Source organism: Astatotilapia calliptera, chromosome 15, assembly GCF_964374335.1.
Source record: "Astatotilapia calliptera chromosome 15, fAstCal68.1, whole genome shotgun sequence".
Lineage (NCBI taxonomy): Eukaryota > Metazoa > Chordata > Actinopteri > Cichliformes > Cichlidae > Astatotilapia > Astatotilapia calliptera.
In genome coordinates this window covers 8,437,974-8,453,765 of record NC_137436.1, presented here as the reverse complement: position 1 = coordinate 8,453,765, position 15,792 = coordinate 8,437,974, and the positions used below count along the sequence as shown (strand labels likewise).

The following is a 15,792-nucleotide window of genomic DNA, read 5'->3' as shown; positions in this document are numbered from 1 at the left end:
AAGGACCAATGTTAAATTTTATTAAAAGAAAATTCAGCACAATGGCAAACTAATTTGCAAATTTCCCTGCATGCAAGGTAATATAAGTAATTTTCATGCAATAATTTTTCTTTTGTCATCTTTTCCCCACCTGCATTAGCTTTATCCCCATAAATCGCTGGTTTAGACCCCACGATGCAGTCGTAAAAATTATGACTACAATATATGAAACTCCTGGGAAGTGTGATATGAATGTAAAAGCCTTGAGGTGAAAGAGAAGGAATATGAGTTTTCACAGATTAAGCTTAAAAGTAAGTGAGAAGACTTTTCTGGACCGTGGTGTTATAAGCTGTTCTAAAAGCCTTGATCAAGCAATCTGCCTAACTTGGAACCATTTTACCTGGCCAATATTCCACTTTTACATTTTTTTAATGGTGTTCTATTTAAACATACTGGTGATCCTTTCTCTCGCGTCATGACCTTGGACAGATAGATTGAATTTTAATTATAAATTACATTTTAAACAGAAAATAAAAAGAGGTTTTTAAAGGGCAGAGGTCTTCGGAGTTTTTATTATCTGAACAACATGTGATTGCGGCCCAAGTCATCTAGACTTGGTCGAACCGGGACAACCATCCCGAGGCTTTACTGAGAATGGCCCAATAAAGAGAAAATATCCAGTGAGTTACAGATGTTCGGGTGAAAATGTCTTGTTGATGCCAGAGGTCAGAGGAGAATGCCTTGGAACTTAACTAGTCATTACAACCATGCATAAAAACATCTGTGAATGGACAACATGATAAAGCAGATAGACTACAGTAATAAAAGACCCCACTCCTGACAGCAAAGAACAGGAAACGGAGCCTACTTTTCACACTGGCTCATGAAAATTGGACAACTGAAGATTAGAAAAACTTTGCCCGGTCTGATGAATCTCATTTTCTGCTGCAACGTTCGGATGTTAGGCTCAGAATTTGGGGTACACAACGTGAAAGCATGGATCCATCCTGTCTTGTACCAGAAGTTCAGGGTGGTGCTGGTGTAATAGTGTGGGGGATATTTTCTTAGCACACTGAGCCTTCTAGTACCAACTGAGCATGATCACAGCCTAGCTGATATTTTAGCTGACTGTTATTTTTGCTCTCTTTATAACTACAGTGTACCCATCTTCTCATGGCTACTTGCAGCAGGATAACACACCACGTCACAAAGTTCAAAGAATTTCAAATTCATTTCTTGAACATGACATTGAGTTCACTGCACTCAAATGGCCTCCACAGTCACCGGATCGCAATCCAATAGAGCGCCTTTGGGATGTGGAAGAACAGGAGAATCACATCATGGATGTGAGGTTGATAAATCTGCAGCAATTGTTTGATGCTCTCATATCAACATGACGTAAATCTCTGAGAAATGTTTCCAACACCTTTTTGAATCTATTTCATGAGGAATTATGGCCATCCTGAAAACATTTGGTGGTCCAACCTGACACTAGCAAGGTGTACCTAATAGTGTTCTTCAACGATTAATAAAGGCGACACCAGATCCTTGTTAAAGTTAAAAAGGTTTGGCCTGCTATGATAAGCTACAGCCAGAGTGGAAGAAAATGCTGTCTGGGTCTGGTTCTATACTAATGTTTCATAGTGTGACATGAAGTAAGTTGTTATCACAAGCCATACAAAATATTACCTTCTGCCCAGGCTACAGTATGAAAACCAAGGACTTAACAGAATGGATCCAAAATAAATCCACTGATATGTATGAAAGCGATGAAACTAAGGGGAAAAAAATAAAGCAGCAAGTTCTCTGCTGGTGTGCGAGACCTAAAGAAACTCAACACCAGCCTCAAGCAACACCCCCATCGCCAACCTGACCACAGCTACCGCACCCCCTGCTTGGTCTTCATACCGTAGCCCCCCCCCTCCAAAGCACCTTGACATCCCAAAGGGAAACAAATATCAATGGGATGTGCGTGGGTCTGGGAAGACATCAGGTAGGGAAGAAAAGAACTGAAAAGCAAAAAAAATGTGCATGCAACTACTTGTGTTAAGGCTGAAAGACTAGACGGTCTAAATATCTGTGGTGGTCATCACTGGAGGTGGTGTGTGTGTGGGGCAGCAGCAGCAGCGGCATCAATAATTAAAGCTAATCTCATTAGGCCTCAGATCCCTTTCAGACGCTTTTAATTAAATGATGAATGGCCTCCCAGCTGCCTGTTAAATAATGCTGCTCATGACATCACAGTGTGCATGCATGCGAGAGGTACAACATAAGGTAGATATCCTTAAAAAAAAAAAAAGGGACACAAGGAGAGACTTTCAGTGCAGAGAAAGGTATGGTCTCTCTCGCACACACCCACACATGCAAACACCATCTGCTCGTGGATTCTTTATGCGGCTGATTATTAGAAGTTACGGCTGGCCTATGCACCACGGAGAGCGAACAGGAGTTAAATGTCTCAGAAGTGGCAAGCTGTTCCATCATACCAGGCCTCGAAACACTTCATATCAACTTCCTAATAAAATCACTCACAATACCAGATGTCTACAAAAAAGGAAGACAGATTGAGGGGAGAGAGAGTATGTAAGTGTAAAAAAAAAAAAAAAAAAAAAAGATGGTCAAGGAGCTTAAAAAAAAGAAAAAAGAAAAAAAGGTCAGTGAGGAGTTCGGTGGGTGTGAGGAGGATAAAGATAAAGGAAAACAAAGAAGGAGAGACACGTAGACTACAGAGTGAACTTGGAGAATGAGAGCAACAGGTAAAGAAGAGGACAGGTAAGGGTGCCAAACCGCCTAGGGCTCGCAATAGCACGGGCGCCGCTACGAGAACACCCATAATCCTGTTTCTCATCCCCCCCCCCCCCCCCCCCCGCTCTCTCCCTCTCTCTATCCTTCCATCCACCCCCTCCTCCCTCCCCCCCCACCCTCGCTCTTGGGCTTGCTCTGTATCGGATTGCTGACTTCACAATAGGGCCTGAATCATCACTCTGTAGCCAGAGAGACACAGAGAGAGACGAAGAGGCGGGAAGGCCGGCGGGGAAAGAGAAGGTGGGACAGACAGTCAGTCAGACAGATCGAAGAAAAGGAAAAAAAAAAATCAAGGACATGGAGCAAAAAAAAAAAAAAAAAAAAAAGGAAGAAGAAGAAGAAGAAGAAGAAGAAGAAGAAGAAGAAGAAGAAGAAGAAGAAGAAGAAAAACACGACAAAACCAAAAACAACAACAACAACAAAAAAAAAGACTTCATTTTTCTCTTTGGATATCACTGCTGCAATGATGCAGTTCAGATGTGGTCGCAAAAAACCAAAACCAAAAAGTCTTTCATGAATATTAAGATTAATAAATAATTTTTTTACTTTCAGTGTATCCAGTCATTGTTCTACTCCATGCAGAACTTTAGGCTAACACCAGCACCAAATACAAAGCACAAACATGTAAGAAATTAATATCAATATTATTTTAATGTATTCAGGAAGGAATACTCTTAAGAGACAGGAAAGCATGAATTGCACACAAGTGCAAAATTCCAATTCCAAACTGTCAGATTCGATGAAAAACTGAAGATCTTTTGGTTTTAAATGGATTTTTTAAAATATGTGACTTGGCCATGCTCATGACTATGAACACTAATAATATAAGGCATTAATCTCTGCTTAAAACAAGAAACAAAGTGGCAGATAATGAAAACAGCCATTAGTTGTAGCAATAGTCAAGTCAGCACAGAGACACAGGTCACAGCCTCGCCGACCCCTCTCTCCCACCTCTCTGATTCTGCGCTGCTGCAGAGAAAGAAATCCAATCTCCCAGCAGAGCAACAGAGGAAGTTCTTGCGGCAGGCGAGGCAGAAGGTTCCTCCGTTACCAAAGCACAATTGTTGCAATTTCATTTCCTTCCCAGCAAAATGAGGAAATATGCTCCTCTTTTTGGAACCAATGGCAGATGAGCATTAGCCAGAAGTTGGGGCCGAACAAAAGGTGGGCTATATCGACGGCTCTATTTATGGAAGTTACTGCAAACAAAGAAGAAAATGTTTTACTATTTTAATAATGACTTCTTCTTGGGGTTATGCTTTTACATTTTAAACGTGTTTTATCTTTACGGAGCAAATTCAAAGCATCAGTTCAGCACGTCAGTTACAAAAAAAAGAAAAGAAAGAAATAATAACCAACTATGTTAAAATGTCACATCTGGCAATATAGGGATTTTCTTGAGAAGTCTCAGAGTAATCAATAAAGTGATGAGTCTTGGCAAGAAATACATAGCCCTGATTGACTTCCATTAAACAAGCATGGCCACAGTATTAGACAGTCTCCACTCAGATGACCTCAGCCAACCCACACCACAGAGAGTATATGCGTATAACAGAGAAAGAAACACCTACACACTCGTACTCTCACACACCAGACACTAAAGCACACATATCATGTGGTTTCCTGTCTGGTGTGTTCTTCTAGAAAACCCACGCCACTTGCTCTGGCTTCTAGATGGATTCTCCAGTCTGTTTTGGGGGCTTTGACTCTGTCAGGCTTTGAGTGGCTCAGGGACTGTCTGTGACCCGCTGACCTCACACCTAGCTGCCTTTCTCTGGCCAGACAGACTCTCACTCTATTCTCATATACGAGTTATAAATTATCTGTACCAAAGCATGGACTGAAGGGCTTTTGGCAAAAGACAGATGTTTTGGTTGTTTCACACATCTTAAATAATAACAATGTGCAGCACCAGGACGATTCATGTTATGGATGCACTAAGCCAAGGAAAAACACTGTGCTGTGCACTTCCCTACATCTTTATTACAGTAACGCGCAACTATGCATCGCCACATGGGTGGAGCTGTTGGGAATCTGTTGTGAGTCTTATCCATTGTTGCACCAGTGCAACAACAGGTTTAGCTTATTTAGCGGTTCAGGTGCTGATGGGTGATTTAGTGACTGGGGAAAGAAGTCCTTTAGAGATGAAACATGTGTCCAACTGTTTAACACACTTTTCAGTGAATTTTTCCCCCCCACACGCACCATTTAGATCAAACGGTGTTGCCATGGTAAGCCCAATTTAACTCATTGGCCAAAAACTAGCATTTCCCGCTAAAATTGTAAGCACTTACCATATTGGGCTCATGCTAAAGTTTGTAGCTTTAACAATATAATGTTTAGTCAACCTGAATACTACATTAATATAAACTTTGGGATGGAGGCTCAGAGTTTGTCGGTCCTTGAAAGGCATTCCTTTAATTAAATATATGTACATATTGAAATTCTGAGCATTCTTCTGCATGCAATCTTAAAACTATCATAACTCCTGCTATTATGCTATGATTTTCTAAATCTGCTCTCATTTGCTTGGTTTTCTTGTCACGGTTTCTCTGCAACTGCATGCAGTTTAATATCATTTAGCATTTATTGTCTACATTGTGCATGCCATATTTCATATCCTGCTCTCCCTACTCCTCTGCCTTCTCCTGTGCTGATCAAAATAATCTGCAGCGTTTCTTGCACAGAGAGAGAAGACTCACTCAGCAACACTCAGCTGTCAGCTACACATAAATCTTACGAGAAGCACTGTACACCAAGCTGAAATTGAAGTGCCCCTCGGTGCCCCAGCTAGGATGCCAGCCTACCAGAGGGATGCCAGTGGGGTAGCTGTTACACTCTACACTTCAGTGATCTGTCCCGTTGCCGGGCAGATTTTGAAACGGCCATCTATGACGCCAGTGCAATCTTAGCAATCAGGGTTGGGCTGTAGTCATATTAAGCTACTGCTGCTGCATGTAAGTTTGTGTGAATGTGTCTGTATGGGGTTGTAGGGGTGAAAGAGGGGTGCAACCTGACCCCTTTCCTTCTCCTACTTGGTCTCTCGCTCTGTGTCTCACGCACATGCACACACACTAGGACAGCTGCCATACTAGGGGCCTCTCCCAGTGCACCAGAGGAAAAGGCTAAAGCTAAAAGAACCCTTTCCCCTCATGTTTCAGACGCTTTTTCTTTCTTCTCCATCTCTCTTACTTTTTTTCCCTTCAGGTGGCTCAACATTTTAAATCCTGCAAAGCTCCCTGGGGTCAACAAATGCTCCTGCTCCCCCATCTCTCACTGCTTCCACCTCCACCAAGCCAAAGACTGGAGACTTCAATCGGAGGTCTGTTGGATCAGGAGCTCTTGAGACTGTGTGTGGAGTTTGCATGCGTTTTCTGTTTTCTGTGTGTGCACTGAATGACTGACGCTGATCTGTCAATCCAATCTCCTTAATGTTCACAGCTGAATTCAAATACAAATCGTTGTATTCGTCGACATCATCTCACAGAGCATCACCTAAAAACAACAGCTTTTCTCCAAAGCGAAACAAAATATGCGACAACAGGTGAAGCGAAACACCTCAAGAAGCTGTAAGCAGCGCTTCGGAGCGAACCATTGCAAGCGCCATCTCAGGCTCCTTTCCAGCGCTCCCAGAGGACCCCAGACGGCAGGCTGGCTCTCGACAGGCAGGCGGCCAGAGAGGACGCCTGACCATAACCCAGATGACGTGCGATGGATGTGGTGGGAAAAGGGCGGGGTGGAGGAAGTAAGGGTACTTTAAAGGGTAAAGAGGAGGAGTGGGGGTATTAAATATCAACAGACAACTCCCCGAAACCTTGTGTGTGAGGTCTGAGTTGTTTTCTTAGTCACCCGAGACACGCCTATTTCAATGAAGGAGTGCGGGGAAAGAATTAGCCAATTTCAGTTTAAAGACTAAAACCAAAAGGAAAGCTTGAAAATTTTTTTACAAGTATAGGATAAGTTTATAATTTAAAATGTTCAGTCAGATGTTAAAGCTGTCATTCATACTTAGAATCAAAGGTTTAAAGGTTCAGCTGTAATCAGACTGAAACAATACGAGCAAAGCTGCAAATTAAATTTCCATTTAAAGCCTTGAAAAAGAGGTTGAATGTATTTGAGGTTGACATATTTTGAACCGTTTTTAAAAGGAAAAAATGGCATATGTCAGCTGTTTTAACAGTTTCAGATGAAACTGCAGTTTTCTTTATCTTTTTGATAAACCTTTGAAATTAGACTGCAGTTCAAAGTTTAGCCATATATCTGAAAACAGTGGCCACCTTATAGTAATTCAGTCTCAGTCCTTAAGTACAGTTACAGCATACTGTCGGGTGTTAGAACTGGAACTAATGACCCCAAATATCACTCAATTTTTCCAATAACTGAAAGTAGTGTTAGTGCAGGGCTATTATATTGACCTGTATTGATTTTAGCTATGTCCACATGTGAAAACCATATACCGAGTTTCCTAAATACCAACACACCTGAATTCTCCGGTTGTCCAAGTTACAAAGTAAGCTTTGGCCCCTTTACAGAAAATGCTGAGCCTGAACATTTTAGAAGTCACAAATCTGAGCCTATAAAACCATCGAACTAATAAAAATCTCTGTCCTTGCTCCGATATCTCATTTCCAACACGAACAATTAATCAATGTCTTTGAGCCGCAGCTCAAATTCACTTATAGATGATATCACTGCCCTATTTAAAGTAGGTGAAGTAACTGTGGAATATGCACATCAATATTTGATGTCGCGATAGCGGCAAGACAAGATGGATGTTTTTCTCTGTTCTCTCTTTATTTCTGTGTTTTTGTGTTCTTTAGTGTGCGTGTCTGTGCGTGTGTGCGCGTGCATTTTATGTATGAGTGACATGTACTCCGCTGGGGTCCGCCTGTAATCCAACCTGAAGTGAGGCTAACAGAGCAGCACAAAAAGTCGGGGGGGAAAAAAAAAACAACATACTTCGTGGGCTCTGTCCCACTTTGCGCTATTATTACTGTCGAGGCTGGCAGGTCAGAGAGAGGGAGGGAGAGAGAACGCTGCTTCATGGAGGAGGAGAAGAAGATGAAATTACACCTGTTCTGGTGGCTGACTAACGACTTTGAAATGCGAGTGGCCCTCGCTCGCCGCCAAAATCATTTTCCCAACAATACGGCCTGATCTTTAAACAAGCAGAACTGGGACGCTGCGCTGACGTGACGCAGAGATGGCCCGCTGTCCTGGGACGCTCACAAACCCTCGGGCTCAAGTGTGGTGTGTGTGTGTGTGTGTGCGTTTGTGTGTCTGTGTCAGTGTGTGACTGAAATGTAAAAGATAAAGATAAAAATTACCTCCTTTTTCAATTTAATGAGTGATTTGAATTGCGTTACACACTTCGGCTCACAAAATTCACACACATGATTGTTAAATTGACATCTATGCCCAACATTGTTTCTCCTGAAGTCTCATTCACTCTGACTGGTGCCATATGGTTACTGTACGCTCACTGAAACACAGCTGCTGTGTATTAGCCTGGACACACACACACACACACACACAATGTATGTCTCTAATGCACCCATTCCTCACACTTGTGTGGCCGATACAAGGTATACTTACTCGCTCAGCCACACACACTTACATACAGTAGCCTTTAACTCACCATCTGTTCGCTGAGGTCCTGTGAGGCCTCCATGGCTCCTCTGGCTTTGATCTGCCACACACTTGAAAGCCAAAAAAGAAAATAGGGAAATAAAATAGATGTCAGAAGCCTAAAAGTGACGCTTTGTTTACTTAAAAGTAAACAAGATCATCTGATAGACTGAGATGTTTTCCACCAAAATCCCAGCAAAAACAAACCACTTTTCTGGGAGTTTCATGGCTTATATCTTGAATGAAATCGCGCACGGTTCAGCATTTAAGTTACTTTGTACGTGTGTGTGCATCTGTCGGTTAGCCCTTCAGTCACTGCGTTTATGTGTGAGCAACAGGAGAGCGAAGGAGGGAAGCGACAGCGTTAACTTCAGCATATCATCTTCAGCCGAGGGTGAAGTGGAGAGATAATTGCAGAAGTAAATATCAACAATGAAAATGGAGAAGTGTAAGTGATAGGGCCGCTTGGCTGCCTCTGGACCACAGACACAGTGGCTGGCTAGCGCACGAAGATAGTGAGTGACCCTATTAATACTAGACAGGAGACAGGTTGGCGGAGGAGTTCGGAGAAGCCTGAGGTGATTGTCTACAAGTTAAGCGAAGATGAGGCGTTGCGATCAGCCAGATGAGGACAGAAGCTACAATGCGTCCTCGTCTTGTTGTCGCTACTGTCATGCACGGAGTGACGCGGCAACAAAGGACTGCAAAAAAACAAAACAAAACAATGGAAAAAGGTGCCATTATCCCAACAGGGTGACACTGAATGGCTCCTTTCTGGTATGTTGCGCAAAAGGCGTCAGAAAAAAGAATAAGCTGCAAAAACACACACACACAACCTGCAAACACAAAGGTCCTCCCCGTCATTAGATCTGTTGTTCCCAGCAATGTGGTAAAGAGTGCCACTAACTGTACCTATCTCAAGTTCTCCATCAAAATACACTTTTTATTTTACTGTAACACTTTTTGACTGTAATCGTGAATACTACAATGTGCATACAAGTGTGTTGCTCTTTCTAAAAGACAGATACAAGGGATTTGTTTACTTTTACCACAAAGACTGATCAGGGTCTAAAATGTTTTTCCCAAAATATGGACAGGTATGAGCACAAAATTGGGGCACTCCAAGTTGTTCTTCAGTCTGCGCAGTGTTTTGTTGCCGAGTGTGTTTGCATGTGTGTGCACTGTGGAGTTTTCTGGCTCGATCCTTTAAACTAACTGGCATCCTTTTAATTTTTCATAGCGCTCAGCTCCTCCTAGCCTGAAACCGAAGACAATAATGCGTCTCTCAGGTGAATTGATTTGTGCCCAAGCCTCCCTGCTTCCCTCAACCCCCACCCTCTCCCTCCCTCCCGCCCTCTCTCTCTCACCTTTGTGGAGGACATAATCAGCCTTCTATTCGAGCTGGCTGGGTTTCACCCTTCCCTTCATGATTTATTCTTCTTTAGCGGAAACGTGATGGGCAGTAAACCCACAAAGAGCAAAGTTTACTTCATGCTTGTAATGGAGCATTTGTCTTAGTTTTCCTTAGTTGTTGTTTTTTTTTATATTAAAGTATAGCACAAATAAGCCACAAGGAGTTTTACTGATTAAAAGGGGATCTTTTTTTTTTTTTTAATGTCAGAACTAATTCTTATTAAATGATGCTGTCTATCTGCCCCAGCTGCCCTGCACGGCCCTAAAACCCACCCAGCAGTTACCTGACACTAAACAGGGAATCAATAGTGCCTGCCATTTCCTTCGGCGTCCCAGAAGAGAGAATTATATTTCTCACTATGGCTATTGACAGCGACATAAGAAACACATATGGGACGGCAGAGGGTTAGAAAGTGGACCAAATAGCTACACCGCGGTAATTTCACGCTATAAAAGCCGAAGGAAGGAGAATGTTGAACAAACCGCAGACTGCTGCTGGTCGGAGTGGCTGCAGGGAAAAATCATATGTTAAATTTGAGTTTAACCTCGCTGTCTTAGCAATCGCTTATATGCAGCTATCGATCTTTAAATGACACGAGCAGTTTCCAAGATTACCAGTTAAGGATTAGTCTGTGCAAAATTTAAACTGTTTACACCCCCCTCCCCCCCCCCCCCCCCCCAAAAAAAACCCCTAAGGCCTCTGACGTTTAAATGGTCAATATTTACATTTGCTTTTAACCTAAAAAGTTAAAATAAACAAATAAATAAAAATACAATATTTTATTCTGATATGAAGACTCAAATCTTCATATCAGAATAAAATATTTTATGCTAGGCAGGTTTAGGCCTAACGCAACATTTCTATAAACAATGCGATATGCATATACGAGTTCATTTTTTTAAGTACAAAAAAAGATTTGGAAAATGTAAGAGTGCGATGCTGTTCTTTATTCTGGTCATTTTAAAAGGGATAAAACAGTGTGTTTTGCAGCCCTCCCCGTTTCGGGTCAGGGTTAAACAACATAAAACAGTTTCCAGATAATGAAACGGATACTCTTAGAGTTCTCCCACTAGAGGAAAAATAAAATGAATAAATAGAAACAAATGTGACGTGTTAAATACAGTTTATATACGGGATTATTTAATGCCTTAAGGTGGCCTCTAATTAACCGATATTACAAAGAACCAAAAAAACATTTAAACAAAAAATGTAAATATACTAGCAAACGCCAACACCCACTAAAAATCCCCTTTGGCTGCATCAAAATATTTAATCCTAAATATTTCACATTTCTGGTGGGATTATCATCCTTAGACCGAGCCGTAATGTAAAATGAGATAGAAGGCCAGTGCAGGAGTTTACAATTTTCCAAAAATTCTCCACACTCTAAATCTTGCGCATTAATGCGCGTTGTTTAAGTATGAGCCCTTAATGTGAAATCTAATCTGTATGGATTACGGCGCAGTAGGCCCCTATCAGATTTTGAGTCGGCGTGTAACTTGTCATGTTGTTAGAGGCAGGCCAATAGCCGGGGGCCATTCAAGCCCTGAGAGCCCGGCAGTGGTATAAGATTCCCATTTCCTACATATCAAATATAAACACAAACTCCACGTGGGATGAGAGCCGAGATGGAGAGAAAAAGCCATGGACACGCGGAGGGATGAAGACTGAGAACTGAGGGGACACCAAGGGGACTAAACTCCTTCACGTGTCCACAAACTGAGAGGGGAAAAAAGGATGGACCGCACTGACCTGCAGTTAAAGACTGATGTGTGACCAATAACCACCAAAAATAATCACTGTAATTTTATCATTCTTTTCTTTTTAATAAGAAAACCCTTTTGCACAACTATTCAGTTTTACGGGGAAGGATCTGACGTAATTGTCTGTTCATTTATTGCCATGTTTCAGCAAAAAATTACAGCAACCACTAAATCTTTATTATTATTATTTTTTGTCCACTTGTTTAATATCAGGTAATCTATCGGTGTGCCGTGATTCCGGGGCTGGGATGAAGTCGGAGAACACACACTTAACACATCAGCGTTATTAACAGGCATGCACTGGCCTTACAACAACAATAACGTAAGGTAAAGACTTATATTAATAATAATATTATAGAAAACTGGACAGAGTCTATCACTCTTTGATGGAGGATAATTCATTTTAATGTTACTGATACATTTTACTGAATTGTTGTTGTTTTTCTTTCATATAAATGTTTTTAAATCGGAATTAATCAAACTCAACAAAACTATGACAGTTTTCTCGCTTCTGCCACCTGACCTACAATTTAAGTGTCTAATAATAAAGCCACAGCCGTCTGGGGAAAATACAAACTAGTTTAAACATACCTGTGTTAAACCTATTGTCGTCCCAGCGAGAAATCAGCTCCCAGATTCTCTTCACTTCTTGCGAGCGCTCATAATCAAGTACTGCGTGATCGCCACACAGCTCTCCCTGCCGTCTGCAGGCTGTCACTGACCGGGATCAAAACACTCAGCTACTGCTTGCCATTATCAGCAAGAGTCCAAAAACAAGCCGATGAGTTATTCAGAGTCCTTAAAACAATTTTACAAACTCAAACACGGGTCCCGAGGCTCGCTTTCGGTGACCGGAACGCTCGCCCCCGCGGGAAACAACATTATTTTCAGTCCGCGTCCAAGTTTGAGCACCAGGCAGTTCAGAGGCATGGGACATTATTGAAGATTGCTCCTGCGCATGCGTCCAGCTGCCATGCGGATACTACCGGGCAAGAGTCCAAAGAAGTAATGGGGTTCAGAGTGGGGTGGGGTGGAGGGGACCAAAATGATTTCTTATTAATAGTTTGGCCCAAATGATGTGCTCACAGTTTTATATATCCCACAGGAGCAAAAACATCTAGCTATCAATCTATCTATCTGGTCTCCAATTAGTCCATTAATCCAGTATTATAAAGGATTCAGAAAAAAATTTGTATAGCAAAAGTATATATAGACTTTTTACTGTATTTTTATATTCAAAAACAACATCCATAGAAAGCCAGCTTTTTAAAAATACACAGTACATATGTAAACATGAAAGGCAAAAATGCAAACTTATGCAAACAAGTCAAAGGAAAATGTGGTGGTTAATCTGTATACAGTTACAGGCAGGGGATCAGACAGAGGACAACGATGCCAGAAAACACGCTGGAGATGCAACGAAAAAACAAACAGAAAACAGCATGAGAGTAAAGTCAGACAGGACTGTTTTGGAGACGCCCCAGAAAGATGACAGGCTTGGCCATGGGGTCTGTTTATTTGAAATATTGTTTGTTATGGCTTATAGATTCTCCGACTGTTGGGCCCCGCTGGCTTCGGATCAGCGCTCTTTTACCATGCTGTCATTTATTTAAGATCGTGATGTCAGCGACCACTCTGACTGATCGCTGATTGTTGCTTTAGAGATCCTGTTAATGTTCACACACGCATGCCCACACACACACACACACACACACACACACACACACACACACACACACACACACACACACACACACACACACACACACACACACACACAGATACAAGAAAGTGAAAAATGCTTTCCACTACTTTCTTTTACTATCCCTCGCATACACACACTCACAAACACACAATTTTTGTTTATGTGCAAAGTTTTCTTGGTAATATTATGTAAGATGAAAAGAGCCAAAGTTTCTGTGGTTTCAAATGCTTTGCACAAACACTAAAAAACAAAAAAAAAATTTCCTTGTTGGACTGGCTGGCAGTTTAACTGGCAATCCCAGAGACAAAAAGTCAAGTCGCCCTAAAGAAAAGGCAGGAAAGTGGGAGCAGCCCTTTACCAAAACTATACCTTCTAATGGAAGTAAATATCTTTCTTTGTGTTTGTGGGTAAGAAAGGAAAGACGTATCTCACATTAAGTTTCATAGCCGCTTTCACGATGTTCATTTTTTACAGTGATCACCAAATGACAGGGCACAGAAATGAGGTCTGTCATCTTCCAAAGTCACACTACTGCACAATTTAACTTTTTCATCATTTATCACATGGAATTGGACAGGATAAGTAGTGCAAAGTCATTTGATGCCATTTGTAGCTGGCATGACATAGCATCATGACTGATATGTGTGTTTTGGCACCGCATTGGGCGGGTCAAATTCAAACCCTTGGCATGGCTTGTGTACAGGAACTTGCATGGCAAATGGTACCCTGATGGCAGAAGAAAGAGAAAGCTGTAGTTGCATTTTCTCTCAAATACACAGCAATTAGAAAAAAATGCTTTATAAAATAGACTTAGAGTGTTATCTTGAAAGGAGGTGAAGCACAGTGCTCTGTGACTAGTACCCCCACTCTCTTTTAATATAAACACTTGGAAATATCAGTCTCATTTTCTTATTTGTCACCTAGTTTAAACTATGTAAACAGCCAACTTGTTGTTGTGCACGTGTCAGTCTGTTTTACCTGTGCTACCCCCTCACCCCCTCTAACACCCCACCTCTGAAGAAAGTCTATGAATAGCACAGTTTAGCTGAATCCTTGTTTGACTCCTTTAATAAGGCCTAGCCTGTTGTGCCTTCCTGCTTCTCAGTCCAGCAGCAGAACCCGGGCCTGGACCCCGCCGCTAAGTGATTGACACATTCTGGCAGAATGAATTAAAACCTCGTGCTGTGACACATCCCAGAATAGCAAGAAGCTGTTGCTGAACTGCAGTCTCTAGTGCCGCATGTCAGCAAGCTTAAAAAACTTGGCAGAACATTCTGCACAAAGGAAGCATGTACAGGTGTTTGTGTGTTCCTCTTGGTGTGTGTGAGACTGCCTGTGCGTATGAGCCGACATGCGCTGACGTACGGTATGTTAATGCTTCAGCTACATCAGCAGTCTAAAGAGTTAATCCAACAGGCGGCCTAAAGCAGAGCCGCAGTGCCGATATTTGTCATGTTTTACACGATTTTGTGAAGCCCGATTGACGCTTTTTCAATTAAACTGAGACCACTTTGGAATTTGAAGGCAGTGGCAGATGGATCTATTTTTTTGGCCAGCTGTTCTCTGGAGGGTGACGCTGGGGTGGGGTGCGGGGGGGCTAAGCCCCAAGATGTTTCGTGGCGTAGGACTGTGAGTCTGTGTGCCAAGTCACAGAGCTCCCGGTTCTTGCCAAGCAGGGGGTGGGTTGAGAGAAAATGCCATTTAGCTGGCTGGTATTTATAGATATGTGAGGAACTTGTGCTCAGTCCTGGCCGAGGTGCTGACGACGTAAAACGAGAGGACGATTCCAGAAGTCGAGTGTCAGGGCACACAGATAAAAATACCCAGTGAAAGATGGGTCCGGTCATTAGTGGTGCAGTGTGGCATGTGACATGGCAGCATTTCAGAGGTGATTTATGGTTATTACTACAGCTAACCTATACCTCTCCCTTTCCTGCCCCCACCCTACATCTCAAATTGGTTTGCAAAATGGAATGGCAAATGGAGTTTATTTCAGGGGCCGAGTGCCCAGAAAAAAACAGAAGAAGTGTGGAGCAATTTAGACTTTGGCAAGGTGCCACGGCTCGGTGTAAGATTTTACCACAATACTGGGAAAACATGATGATAAATTACACTTCTAACAGCTATTTAAGGTGGAAACGCAGAAGGCAAAAGCTACTTTCATGTTACCACCAACCCCGTGTTACTGCAAGAGCTGATAAAGAGCATATGAAAAGTTTTCCTGCGTCAATCATATCATACTGGACAAAAATGATGTGGGCTGATGATAGGTTGTGGGGGTAATGATCTCACTTCAGGTCACTGCCTTCTGTAATTGCCCGGAGCAAGCTGCCACAGGGAAGAACAAAGGAAACATTTCACACGTCGTAAATTCATGTAATGCCCTGCTGCAGAGCTGCTCCTCTGGTTACATTGCTCCTCAAAATTTCTTTTTGTTTTGTTTTAACTTAGTTAATCATTAAAAAAATAACAGTTTGCATTCAGACAGTGAAAGTTTC

The 15,792-nt window shown here is 42.1% G+C and overlaps 1 protein-coding gene and 1 long non-coding RNA gene across 11 annotated transcripts in view; one reads left to right on the top strand and one right to left on the bottom strand.

Annotated features, from left to right (window-relative positions):
- The window catches only part of eya4 (EYA transcriptional coactivator and phosphatase 4), a 50,574-nt gene extending 38,044 nt beyond the window's left edge, over positions 1 to 12,530 (bottom strand). For 8 of the 10 annotated variants that reach the window (XR_013902036.1, XM_026143369.2, XM_026143368.2 and 5 more), the window contains exons 1-2: positions 12,181 to 12,530; positions 8,423 to 8,483 (exon numbers count right to left, since the gene is read on the bottom strand). Coding sequence is in view for 7 of the 10 variants with exons in the window: in XM_026143369.2 (XP_025999154.1) it covers positions 8,423 to 8,455 (33 nt within the window). In the remaining 3 variants the exon portion in view is untranslated. The remainder of the gene's footprint in view (positions 1 to 8,422; positions 8,484 to 12,180) is intronic. The other 2 variants (XM_080290214.1, XM_080290212.1) reach the window with 2 other exon arrangements.
- On the top strand, positions 5,848 to 6,867 carry LOC145420714 (uncharacterized). The gene is made up of 2 exons (XR_013902037.1): positions 5,848 to 6,106; positions 6,226 to 6,867. It is a non-coding gene; the product is annotated as an uncharacterized LOC145420714 (long non-coding RNA).
- Positions 12,531 to 15,792: the final 3,262 nt, after the last annotated feature.